Source organism: Nomascus leucogenys, chromosome 25 (assembly GCF_006542625.1).
Source record: "Nomascus leucogenys isolate Asia chromosome 25, Asia_NLE_v1, whole genome shotgun sequence".
NCBI classification, from domain to species: Eukaryota; Metazoa; Chordata; class Mammalia; order Primates; family Hylobatidae; genus Nomascus; species Nomascus leucogenys.
Genome location: NC_044405.1, coordinates 24,500,279 through 24,514,071, shown reverse-complemented (window position 1 = coordinate 24,514,071; position 13,793 = coordinate 24,500,279). Strand labels below are relative to the sequence as shown.

The window sequence follows — 13,793 nt, the reverse complement described above, 5'->3', positions numbered from 1 at the left end:
CAGTGGCGTGATCTGGGCTCACTGCAAGCTCCGCCTCCCGGGTTCACGCCATTCTCCCCCCTCAGCCTCTCAAGTAGCTGGGATTACAGGCGCCTGCCACCACGCCCGGCTAATTTTGTTTTTGTATTTTTAGTAGAGACGGGGTTTCACCGTGTTAGCCAAGATGGTCTTGATCTCCTGACCTGGTGATCTGCCTGTCTCGGCCTCCCAAAGTGCTAGGATTACAGGCGTGAGCCACTGCACCCGGCCTGTGTGATGTATTTTAGAGGCAGTGTAGTAGCATCCTATTGATGCTGATGCATTCTTAGACCTTTGATTCTCAGGTTCTCAGACCTTTGATTAAATGCATTCTAAAACATTTTAAATAGTATGACCGAAGTACAAATACACAGTTAGGCATCTCTGAAAGCTGCGTTTCTATGTATTCAAATTGTTGGAAAAAGAACTAAGGATTCTTGGACAATTTTTCTATCGTTTTAAAATCCATGGGATACGTCCATTACCTTAACTATCCTTTCAAACTCAGTAATAATATTACATCCTGAATTTAACTCCTCCAAACAAAAAACTACTTTAATTTAGACTTTAAGCAGAATATAAGCGGAAAAACTCTACGCCAAAGAATAATCTGAAAAAAACATTTCACGTGGGCAACAATGATCTTATTTCCAGTTGCATAGCCAAAATTGGCCTTGTTTACTGACATTTCCTTACTGCTCAGCTGAGAGGCTCATAATTCCTAATTCTAGATAAACTAAATATAGGGTTGTCAGTTATTAATAGCAACAATATTTCGTGAATACATAATAGACTTTAATGTGACATTTTTCTCCAGACACAGTTGCAGGTTGCGTTTTGTCAGGAATCATTGTATAGGATGCTTCCAATTACAAGTGAAACCCCAAGTCCTCCTTGCTCTGCTTAGTTAGGTCTGCCCACTTGAGAAAACTTTCATCTCAGCAAGTATTTATAGAAAAGCTTTTGGTGCTGTTAAGTCCACATGTACGATGGGAAGAGTTGCTGCCACCATCTTCAGCTTTCCAGCTTTGAGATTTTGCCACTCCCTCCCCACTGGCGTCTGCTTTAACCATGGCTGAAGGTCCCAGGCCAGGGATGCAAAGTGGTACATATATGCAGGTTGTGCTGTGGCACAGGTGGCTCCTAGAAGGACCATGTGGGTGAAACCATGTTCTTACGTTTTAATGATCAGTTGGAGGAAAAAATATATATAATACATATACACACACAATTTTTTCCTTTTTATGTTAAGAGAATATGAATTAATATGCACATCTTTTTCATCAATGCTCTGAATATCCGAGTAACTTTATTTTTTCCATGTTTGCTAATTGTCATCCTTTTCATGTGCAGCAATAGTGAAGTATCACTAGTCAAGCAGTGACTTATTTGGGCGTGGACGTGAGTTTGTTCTGGCAGTTACTGAGTAGATGTCTCATTTCTCCAACACTGAACGCATAACGTTTAGTTACTGGAAAGTTAAAGGTGCAGACAACAAATATGCATAGCTGTATACTGTAGACTTAACCAAATAACTAACTTAACTATAAATTGATGATATTAAACTAATATAGTTTACAGTTTAAAAGGAAGAATAAAACAGTATAAAAGTTATCTATTTAAGGTTAGACTCATGATAGACTTAGAGCATCCCTTCTGAAATCTCTGTTAAGGTAGTTGTGGCTGCAGGCTTTTCCATATATATGCTTGAGACCCAGCAGCATTGCCAAATTTTGCATGGTGCTTAGTCATCTTAGTAATGAGCTGAAGTAGAGCTCACCTTAAAATCTATAAAAGTGTTCATTTTAGTTTATGAATACCAAATTTGGTTAATCTTTAATCATTTATCTTGTAGCTTATTATCCTTTTATTATATACTAAGACAAAAATTTATGAAATTGTTTATAAGAAGTAAAAGAAGCCTTCACTTTGGATTGGGTTGTTAGCCTTCATTTGAACACTTGGAGAGCTAATGCTTAGAAGAACTTTGAAGACTTTTTTCTAGGCTAGTTGTATCTAAAATGAATTTTATTTTTTGGGACTAGTGATTGATGTATATGCTTAATGAAACATTTGTTTTTATTTTTATTTTACAGAGTCTCACTCTGTCACCCAGGCTGGAGTGCAGTGGAGTACAGTGGCGCAATCTTGGCTCACTGCAACCCCTGCCTCCCAGGTTCAAACGATTCTCGTGTCTCAGCTTCCTGAGTAGCTGGGACTACAGATGCACACTGCAATCCCTGGCTAATTTTTTGTATTTTTAGTAGAGACAGGGTTTCACCATGTTGCCCAGGGTGGTCTTGAACTCCTGTGCTCAGGCAGTCCACCTGCTTCCACCTCATAAAGTGCTAGGATTACAGGTATGAGCCACCATGCCCGGCTGAAACGTTTTTGTTTTTTTTTTTTTTTTTTCCCAGAAGGGATATATTGTCACAGGTTATCCACATTAAAAAAGTTTACATAGCAAATCACTTGCATAGTCCTAACTTTTTTCCTTTTGTGTTTCCTAGATTGAAGGACAAGGACACGGAGCTGTGTTTGACTGTAAGTTTTCACAGGATGGACAGCATTTTGCCTGTACAGATTCTCATGGGCACCTTCTGATATTTGGTTTTGGATGCAGCAAACCATATGAAAAGGTCATTTTTAATACTTTGTTGTAGCATGCAAGTAATAGTTATGAGCTGTGTTTTGGAAATAAGTAGTTATGAGCTATGTTTTGGAAACAGTTTAGCTGAGTGATTTGATTTCCTTGTTTTTCTAGTTTTAATTAACTGTTTAATATTTGTTTCCTTTAATATGCATGAACCTTAAAAATGCCATCCTGTGAACTTCATTTTTCTAGATTCCTGATCAGATGTTCTTCCATACTGACTATCGACCACTTATTAGAGATTCTAATAATTATGTCTTAGATGAGCAAACTCAGCAGGCTCCTCATCTTATGCCTCCACCATTCTTGGTAGATGTAGATGGAAATCCTCATCCAACCAAGTATCAGAGATTAGTACCAGGCCGAGAAAATTCTGCAGATGAACATTTGATTCCACAGCTGGGCTATGTGGCAACAAGTAAGTGCGGTCTTTTTTTTTTTTTTTTTTTTAAAGTTGTACTCGAATATTTTAAAGTATAATATAAATAATTTCCTTACCTTTAGATCCCCCCAATTATTAATATTTTGCAATATTTGTTTTTTTATGTATATTGTTTTGAACCATTTAACTTCTGGACCTCATGTACCATTTACCTCTAAATAAGAACGACATTCTCTTACATAACTATAGACACTTATGACGATTAGGATGTTTTACACTCAATACTATTATCAACTCTGTAGTGTGTAACCAAAAATTTCCAGTTATTCTAATAATGTTTGTTTATAGCTTTTAAAATTCTCCCAGTTTTTATTTGGGACCACATATGAAATACGAAAGTTAGTTGTCATAGTTCCTTAATTTCCTTTAATCTGGAGCAGGTTGTCAGTTTTTGACTTTCATGATATTGATGTATTTGAAGATTATAGGTCAGGAATTTTGTAGAAGGCCTCAATCTGGGTTTGTCTACTTCTTCTTGATTAGGTTCCGGTTACGCATTTTTGACAGAATACAACATAAATGATGTTCTAGTCTTAATAGAGCATCCTGTCAGGATGCTTATGATTGTGGTTTGTCTAATTACTGGTAATGTTGTATTTGAACACTTAGTTAATGTGTTTGCCAAGTTTCTTCACTATAAACTTGGTATTTTTCTCTTTGTAATTAATAGTAATTTGTGGGGAGATATGTCAATAACCTGTTCATTGTCAAAGTTTACCCTCAAGTTTTAGGACCCATTGATGAGTTTTGCCTGAATCAGTTGTTACTGTGAATACTGCAAAGTGGTTATTTTCTAACTTCATCATTGTTCCGTCATTGCATCATATGTATCATTGCTCCCTCATTGCGTCATATGTATCATTGCATATGACTGTCTATTGCTCACCCCTTTATTTATTGATGAGGCTTATTAAGTTTTAGTATGGGCTTCTGGGTGTGGTTAGTGGGTTATATTACTCACATAATCCTTAGGTTTGACTCTCAGAGCCTTTTGAAGCTGTCCTTTCCCGAGTCCTTACACGTGTTCAGTCACTTCTATCCTTTTCTGGATGTAGGGTGTTCCAGGTTTGTCTTGTACTTTTCTCTGTCGTAGCCAAGTGCAAAGTTCTTTTTTGTGTTAATAGCAGGGCAGCGTTTCTCTACAGATGTTAAAGAAAAAATGCTATTTTGTTTGTTTAGATGAGGATTTACTGAAACTAAATCACCAGCTATATATAAAGTTAAAACCTAATGTAGATTACTATATGCTTGCTATTTCAAATGTTACTTTTTACTACTTTTATTGAAGTGTACTTTATATACAAAATTCACCAATTTTAAGTGTACAGTTCAAGTGTGTGTGTGTTTATTTTTTGAGACAGGGTCTTAATCATTTGCCCAGGCTGGAGTGCAGCAGTGCAATCTTGGCTGACTGTAGCCTCCGGCCTCCCAGGGTCAAGTGATCCTCCTACCTCCGCCTCTTGAGTAGCTGGGACTGTAGGCATGTGCCAACACACCTGGCTAATTTTTGTATTTTTAGTAGAGACGGGGTTTTGCCATGTTGCCCAGACTGTCAAGTATGTTTTGACAGATGTTAAATAAGTAACTACCACCACAATCAAGATATAAAACATTTATACTGCCCCCAAAAGTCCCCAGGACCTGTTTGGAGTCAGTCCTCTCCTTTCTCCCAGTCCCTTGTAATCAGCGTTATATTTTCTGTCACTTTAATTTTGTCCTTTAAGAGGGTTTATATACAAAGTGTAATCTTTTTTTTTTTTATTTTTTTTTTTTTTTTGAGATGGAGTCTTGCTCCGTGGGCAGGCTGGAGTGCAGTGGCATGATCTTGGCTCACTGCAACCTCCACCTCCCGGGTTCAAGTGGTTTTCCTGCCTCAGCCTCCTGAATAGCTGGGACTACAGGCGTGTGCCACCATGCCCAACTAATTTTTGTATTTTTAGGAGAGATAGGGTTTCACCATGTTGGCCAGGATGGTCTCGATCTCTTGACCTCATGATTCGCCTGCCTCGGCCTCCCAAAGTGGTGGGATTACAGGCGTGAGCCTCCGCGCTTGGCCACAAAGTGTAGTCTTTTGTGTTCGGCTGCTTTGACTTAGTGTGGTGCTTTTGAGATTCATTAGTGTTGTTGCATGTATCAGTAGTTTGTTCCTGTTTATTCACTGGGGCTGATAGTGCCCCATGGAATAGATGGGTATATTATCATTTGATTTTGCATTCACTGATGGCTTGTTTCCAGTTTGGGGCTATCATCCAGATTGAAATATCCAACTGTCACGTGGAATTTGTCATTTCTCTCCTCAGTTTACTCAATTTTTACTTTATGTATTTTAAAGCTCATTCATTAGGTGCATACACATTTTGAATTGCTTGTCTTCTGGATGAAATAATTATTTTCTCATGAAATGTTTCTCTGTATCTCTGAAAATTTTTTGTTTTGAAGAGTCTTGTTTCATATTAATATAGCCAATTCAACTTGTTTCGGATTAGGATTGTCATGGTATATCTTTGTCAATTCTTCCAGCTGATCTGTGTCTTTATATTTCGTATCTGATAACTTGTCTTTTAATTGGGATTTAAGTATTAAGTACTCTATTAAGTGTAGAGTATTTACACTTAAATGTTCATATGGTATGGGTTTGAACATAGAGTATTCGTATTTGTTTCCTCTGTGTTCTTTTCGTTCTTTGTGCCTTTTTCCTTTTTCTTTTTTTTTTCTTCTTTGGGATTGATGATTTTTTTTTGTGTGTTCCATATGACCTCCACTAATGTCTTATGAGCAATACCTGTTTATTTGTATGTAATGGTTGATTTAGGGCAGAAATTGTCAATGTGTGGTTTGCAGACCCATAGGTGTATCTGCAACCTTTCATGGAGTCTGCAAGGTCACAGCCATCTTCATAATAATACTGAGATATTTATTTTTTTACAGTGTTGACATTTGTACTGATGGATCACGGATGGGTAGAAATAAACTTCTGGCCGGGCGCGGTGGCTCACGCCTGTAATCCCAGCACTTTGGGAGGCCGAGGCGGGTGGATCACGAGGTCAGGAGATCGAGACCATCCTGGCTAACATGGTGAAACCCCGTCTCTACTAAAAATACAAAAAATTAGCCGGGCGAGGTGGCGGGCGCCTGTAGTCCCAGCCACGTGGAAGGCTGAGGCAGGAGAATGGCGTGAACCCCGGGGGGCAGAGTCTGCAGTGAGCCTAGATCGCGCCACTGCACTCCAGCCTGGGTGAAAGAGCGAGACTCCTTCTTAAAAAATAAAAAAAAATAAATAAATAAACTTCTGGTGCTGTAGCACAAATCTTGCTTGTGGCACCAAAATAGTAGGAGTTACTATATTCTTTACTGCTCTGCACTTGAATACATGTCTTTTTACTATTCTAGGTATTAAAACTGGAAGTGTACATAAAGCACTTCTGCTGTGTATTCTGGCTCCTGGGAACTTGAACTATTTTCTGCCCTGTGAGAGCTCTACAAATTTTTGTGCAACTGCTTTTTTATATTTTCCCCTCAATAGTGGAGTTCTATCCCATGCACACACGTATCAGTATTTAATTAAAAAAATTTTTTTTGAGACAGAGTCTTGCTCTGTTGCCCAGGCTGGAGTTCATTGGTGTGATCTCGGCTTATTGCAACCTTCGCCTCTGGGGTTCAAGCAGTTTCCCTGCCTCAGCTTCCCAAGTAGCTGGGAGTACAGGTGTGCACCACCACACCAGGCTAATTTTTGTATTTTTAGTAGAGATGAAGTTTCACCATGCTGGCCAGTCTGGGCTCGAACTCCTGACCTCAGGTGATCCGCCCGCCTCAGCCTCCCAAAGTGCAGGGATTACAGGCGTGAGCCACCATGCCCGGCCAAGTATCAGTATTTAGTCAAATAATTGATGGGACCTCATCACAGATCTCTGGAGCTTTGTGTGCAGTTCACTCTCCTCTGATATTCAGTCCTGCGTATTTTAACATTCCTCTTCCAGCAAACTCTCACCTCTGTCTCCTCAACTCAGTTAGATCTGTGGATGCTGTTTGGGTTCTCTCTTCTGTTCTGTAACCTGGAGACTACCTCCAGACAGTAATCTGGAGCAATCAAGAAGGGTTTGTCTCCATTGTTCCCCTTCTCTCAGGGATCACAGTCTTGTGCTGCCTGTTGTCTAGTGTCTGAAAGCTTTTGTTTTACATATATTTTTTCCATTATTGTAATTGTTTATGGCAGAAGGACACTTCCTGTAGCAGTTAAGTTTTCATGGGTAGAACCCTCCTTCAATATTTCAGTATCCACTGTATTATTCCATAGAGACAGTTAACATTCTGATATTTGAGAAGTTAACAGTTAAGTGTTCTGTGTTATGAAAGAAAAGTTAGGCTGAGTGCAGGGCCTCATGCCTGTAATCTTAGCACTTTGGGAGGCTGAGGCAGGCGGATTGCTTGAGCTCAGGAGTTCAAGACCAGCCTGGGCAATATAGCAAGACCTTGTCTCTACCAAAAAGAAAAAAAAGAAAAGTTATATAGACTTAGGTTATTTTGGCTTAATGACGATTAGAAATCTTTGCCGTTTTCCCTTTGGTATCATGTTGTAATCTTAGGAATTTTGTGTTATAAGCAATTCTAATTAAAATCTTATCTTTTTAGATTAAGGCTCTATGTACTGCCTTTTCAACTCATTTTTTGAGACTGATAAAAGTTTTAAAGACAAAGTTAATATGACATATAACATTTAGCTCTTTTAAGTTCTTTATTGGTTTCCATAGCAAAACAAAGACATTATTAGTGATACGCAAGGGAATCTTACTCAGGTAGCAGGATGGAAATGTCCTCCCTTGCCCATCCCATAATACTATATGAGGTTTTGCAGTTTCTCTATCTGTTTTTATGGTGGCAAGTTATATCTTTGCATTCCTTTTGGTTATTACCTTATTAATCTCCTTTATTTTTTATTTTATTTATTTATTTATTTATTTTTTTGAGACACAGTTTGACTCTGTCACCCAGGCTGGAGTGCAGTGGCATGCTCTTGGCTCACTGCAACCTTCGCTTCCTGGGTTCAGGCAATTCTCTAGACTCAGCCTCCCGAGTAGCTGTGATTACAGGCGTGCACCACCAGGCCTGGCTAATTTTTTTTTTTTGTATTTTCAGTAGAGACTGGTCTCGAACTCTTGACCTCAAGTGATCCACCTGCCTTGGCCTCCAAAAGTGCTGGGATTACAGATGTGAGCCACCATGCCCTGGCTGTAATCCCAGCACTTCGGGAGGTTGAGGTGGGTGGATCACGAGATCAGGAGATTGAGACCATCCTCGCTAACACAGTGAAACCCTCTCTCTACTAAAAAAAAAAAAAAAAAAAAAATACAAAAAATTAGCCGGGCATGGTGGTGGGCACCTGTAGTCCCAGCTAGTCGGGAGGCTGAGGCAGGAGAGTGGCCTGAACCCGGGAGGCAGAGCTTGCAGTAAGCCGAGATCACGCCACTGCACTCCGGCCTGGGCAACAAAAGTGAGACTCTGTCTCAAAAAAACTCTGTACTTGAAGTAAGAATTATGGGTACTAGCTATGTTAAAAACATATCTAAGAGAGTAATTTGAGATTAGTCGGAGAGGCTTGTGTAGTTACCACCATCAATTTCACTGTTCTCCGAGGACTCTTGGGGCAGAGGGAGAGCTAAAGTCTTGTTGAAGGCTTAAAAAAGGTCTTACCTCCCTTTTTTCCCCTTTCTTAAGACATAGAGAAGAAATTAAATCTCAGGGATTTTCTCTACATTGGAAATGACCCATAGTTGCTCTGTTCCAGTTAGAGACTCTGGGGAATAAGATTTTAGTGAAATATATCGAATATGGTGAGGGGCATTAGTGTGAAATAGCATAATAAAGTTTTACAGAAACATGTTTCCATGCTTCCACTTGGCAGGAATTTCAGAGGCTGCTTTCAGGTTTTTGTAGTATTTAGTCCCCTACAGGAGGACTTTTGTTGGCTTTGAATGTTTTCGCTGACTTGCTGGTGAATATGTAGAGTATCTTTTTAAACTGGTTATTTTTCAAAAATGGGAAATTCTGACCATCGTTAATGTATTTTAATGTGTACCCTAACGGAATTTTTTTTGTTTTCTGCTTTTATATGATCATATATTAAATAATTGAATTTGTAGGTGATGGAGAGGTGATTGAACAAATTATAAGCCTGCAAACCAATGATAATGATGAACGCAGCCCAGAATCGAGTATTCTTGATGGAATGATAAGACAGTTGCAGCAGCAGCAAGATCAGAGAATGGGAGCAGATCAGGATACTATTCCAAGAGGACTTTCAAATGGTGAAGAAACACCCCGGAGAGGTAATAAATAATGATAAATATTTTACCTGAATATGGCTGCATTGAAATTAAAGAGTAAACAAAGTCTTTGTCAGGTACATGTAATGTGAGAAACTTAAGTAAACAATGTATTTTTACAACTTAATTAGTACTCTGAAGGTAGCCTTATGAGGTGTAAGATAATGTAGTAGCAAATGAGTATTTGAATTTCAAGTACTGCTGAAGCCTTTTGTGCTCTAAAAATATAGTATTTACAAAATTGTATTAAATAGGAGCGAATAACAAATTGGTTTTTAAAATAAAACCATAGTTCTAGCTTTTCTTTGCTTTAACATTGGTAATTTTTGAAAAACTGTATTGGGTAGAGTATGATTTTTCTTATTGAATCAGAAAGTTTGAAAACTTAGTGAGTTTTCAGTGTTGAGTCCTTAAAAGCGCAGTGTAGAAGTAAATACATAACAATCACCAGTCTCCTCTCAATTAGTTCCACTATTTACTTTGTTTCTAGTCCAATGTGATTTACAAGTTTCATTATTCATTTAAAATAGTACTTTTTTCCTCTTAAACTTACAGCATAAGACTTTATTTTTTTATTTTGGAAAGAAAGGTTGGAAGAAGGATACAATGAAAAGCCATATATTCTTTACCTAGATTCCTTATATTACTATACTTGCTTTAGCTTTTTTTTTTGTGTATGTGTGCACACACACATTCCTATATGTTTTTTTCAGAAGCATTTGAAAGTAAGACTTGTGACACTTTATACCTTAATGCTTCATCCTATATCATCCAAGAACCAGAGATATTCTCTTATATAACCATAATACAGTGATCACATTCAACAAGCTGAATATGATAATTGTTGATATAGCACTGCTATCTAATTTTGAATCCTTACTTACACTTCCCCAGTTGTCCCAATAACTAACTGTCCTTCCTCATGCCCTTTTTAAAAAAAAAATTTAGGATTTAATCAAGCCTGCTCATTACATTTTAGAATTATGTCTTTTAATCCAGAAAAGTTTCCTCAGAGCAGTGGTACTTTGGAAAGATTCAGGCCTGTTGTTTTCACAAGATTTCTCTCAATTTGGATTTGTCTGATTATTTCCTCATAATTGGGTTCAGGTTAAGCATTTAGGCAGGAATACTGAATAGTTGATGCTATGTCCTCAGTCTGTCATGGCAAGAGGCACAAGATACATAAACACATTCTTCTGGCACCTACTGTATTGCCTTAACAGTATATTCTAGAAATTGTATCAGTTCACAGAATTCTTCATCTTTTTTTTTTTTTAATAGCTTCATACTCCTCCTCTGTGTGGAGTAACTAATCTTTGTAATCTCTTTATGGGCATTTAGGTTGTTTCTTATGCTTTGCTGTTATAAGTGATGTGATAAATAACTTTATGCATGTTTTCAAATTGTTGGAGAATAACGCTATGACTTGGGCAGTTAAATTTAGAATTTATATTTCTCAGTTCAAAAATGTTTTTCAATATATAGTATTTTAATATAAATGCTTGGTTTACTAGTGGGGCATTTAATGCCATTTGAAGTTGGTGAAGCATAGTGTGTTCTCTAATGCACATTGGTACACATGTGATTGGTAAATAGAGTGTGGTACATAGAAGAGTGCAGAAGTTGCATTCACTCGTGGATTTTTCCCTAGGCAAGAAGAGCTGGCATAGCTGGAGTACAGCTCCATAGCCTCCCACAAGAATCAATATCACCCTCAGTTTTTCTGTTGTGTTAGTAGCAGGAGCCCCTTTACCTTCTATTGTAAGAAAATGAGCACTTTGTCTAGGACTTCCTCCTCAGAGGCTGGTCTCTGTGGCTTCCAGCTCATGGGAGGTTGCTCAGCCTCCTATACCCACCTTAACAGCAGCCCCTCGGGCTCAGAGCGTCACTGTTGTCTTCATTGCCTCATCACCCACTTGCCCAGCTATAGTTTAAGCACGGATGGCATTTACCCACAACATTTTATTTGTTTGACTTTTTAATAACCATCTTGACAGCTACTTGCCTTGGTGGCTCAGATTATCTCTTGAGAATCATGAGAATCATGATTACTGTTGTAAGAGCTCTTGTAAAACCACTTTGATTTCAGCTGTCTGTCTTCAGCGCAAATTTTTCAAAAAGACTTTTTTTGGTGTGTAATTTTGAAGAAGGCACAGTTTTTAGGAATGCATATATAATGTAATGTAAAATGTACATTTTATAATTTCAGAAAGTCTAATAAAAATTGAAATTGAGGTTTAATAGTTAATGTTTGTTCAGTATTCTACATTTTGATCTTAGTCATGTTAAGATTCTGTCAGGCTGGGTGCAGTGGCTCATGCCTATAATCCCAGCACTTTGGGAAGCCGTGGTAAGAGGATTGCTTGAGGCCAGGCGTTTGAGACTAGCCTGGGCAACATAGCAAGACCTTGTCTGTACAGAAAATAAATTTAAAAAAGATTTTTCTCACAAAGTTTTTTCAGTAGATACTATCTTCTCTTAGTTCTTTATTTTTGGTGTGTGCATCTTAGGTGAACGTGTGCTTGTTACATGCTAAATGTATATTAGTTTAAAAGTGTATTGGAATCACTTCCTCATCATTTTTTCCTAGGTTTTAGAAGACTGAGCTTAGACATTCAGTCCCCTCCAAATATTGGTCTGCGACGTAGTGGACAAGTTGAAGGTGTTCGTCAGATGCATCAAAATGCTCCACGCAGTCAGATTGCTACAGAACGTGACCTGCAGGCTTGGAAACGAAGAGTGGTTGTACCAGAGGTACCACTAGGCATATTTAGGTTTGTTTTAGGATATCTATTTATAATGTTTCTATCTGTGAAAATATATTCATATGGTTATTTACACATTCTGTATTCCATTAATTGTGTAAATAATTGTATAAATATATTAGTAATGAGTGGGAATGTTATTATTGTAATTGTGGTAGGAAAATGTCAGAATTATTCTCTAATGTTTTTACTATGTTAAAGGTTTTCAGAGCCAGTCTTGCTTCTTTTCTTTTTTTTTTTTTTCAAGACGGAGTTTCACTCTTGTTGCACAGGCTGGCGTGCAGTGGCGTGATCTTGGTTCACTGCAACCTCCGCCTCCTGGGATCAAGCGATTCTCCTGCCTCAGCCTCCTGAGTAGCTGGGCTTACAGGCGCCTGCCACCACGCCCAGCTAATTTTTTATATTTTTAGTAGAGACAGGGTTTCACCATGTTGGCCAGGCTGGTCTCGAACTCCTGACCTCAGGCAGTCCACCCGCCTCAGCCTCCCAGTGTGCTGGGATTACAGGCATGAGCCACCGCGCCCGGCTCCGTCTTTTTTTATCCATATACACACACACACCCACTTTTGTCCTTTCAGTATTATTTTGAAAGAAATCCTAGATGTAATATTATTTTTGTCCATAAGCATATTAGTGTGTATTTCTAAAAGATAAGAAGTTTTAAAATATATAAAATAATGCTGTTACCATACCTTAAAAAAACCGTACCTTGGTTTCTCAGTATAACCAAATATCCAGGCTGTGTTTAAATTTCCAATTGTTTCAGGTGTCATAAATGTTTTCGGTTTTTTGCAAGACTGCTTCATAAGTGATAATTCTATCAGAAGGCACACATAAATAGCCTCGGTTTTTGTGATGTTAGCAGCTATCAATGCTTAATGTCTAGATTCATTAATTTATTAGCTGTTATATAATCATGATTTTTAACTCTACGAAAACTTCTTCATTTATTATCTTGGACACTTCTAAAAAAGAAATCTACCCAAGTATACTTAATTATCAAGTAGCAAAGTTTGTATAGGAAAGGCAGAGTAGATGCTTGATTGTTTTGCTTTATTTCCCCTCAAAATATTCTTTTCATTATTCAACAGCGACCAATTTGTATGTGTGTGTGTTTTAATGTATAAATCAAATAGCTGGGGTTTAACTTATTTCTGATATTCTTTATTGATGTTTAAATCATCTCTTTTCTAGCGATGAGGAGCCTCTTTTCAAGGCTCCCTGTCCTTTCAAAATGACTAGTAGTTTTCCATAGCATCCTTACTGTGAGACAGGGGAAGATATTATAGTTCATCTTGTAAATTTTTGACCTATATCTGAAATTAAGCAGACCAATTTTCTTTTAGTAAGAAATCTTATTTCTTTTATTTTTGTGAGACAGAGTTTTGCTCTCGTCCAGGCTGAAGTGCAATGGCACGATCTCGGCCTATTGCAACCTCTGCCTCCGGGTTCAAGTGATTCTCCTGCCTCAGCCTCCTGAATAGCTGGGACTACAGGCATGTGCCACCACTCCTGGCTAATTTTGTATTTTTAGTAGAGACGGGGTTTCTCCATGTTGGTCAGGCTGGTCTTGAACTCCCGACCTCAGGTGATCT

General features: G+C 38.1%; 1 protein-coding gene across 3 annotated transcripts in view; it reads left to right on the top strand.

Annotated features, from left to right (window-relative positions):
- BRWD1 (bromodomain and WD repeat domain containing 1) overlaps window positions 1–13,793 on the top strand; it is a 129,550-nt gene that overhangs the window by 45,672 nt on the left and 70,085 nt on the right. For all 3 annotated transcript variants that reach the window (XM_030806374.1, XM_030806375.1, XM_030806377.1), the window contains 4 exons: window positions 2,529–2,657; window positions 2,864–3,089; window positions 9,251–9,436; window positions 12,024–12,207. In XM_030806374.1, coding sequence (XP_030662234.1) covers window positions 2,529–2,657; window positions 2,864–3,089; window positions 9,251–9,436; window positions 12,024–12,207 — 725 coding nt within the window. The remainder of the gene's footprint in view (window positions 1–2,528; window positions 2,658–2,863; window positions 3,090–9,250; window positions 9,437–12,023; window positions 12,208–13,793) is intronic.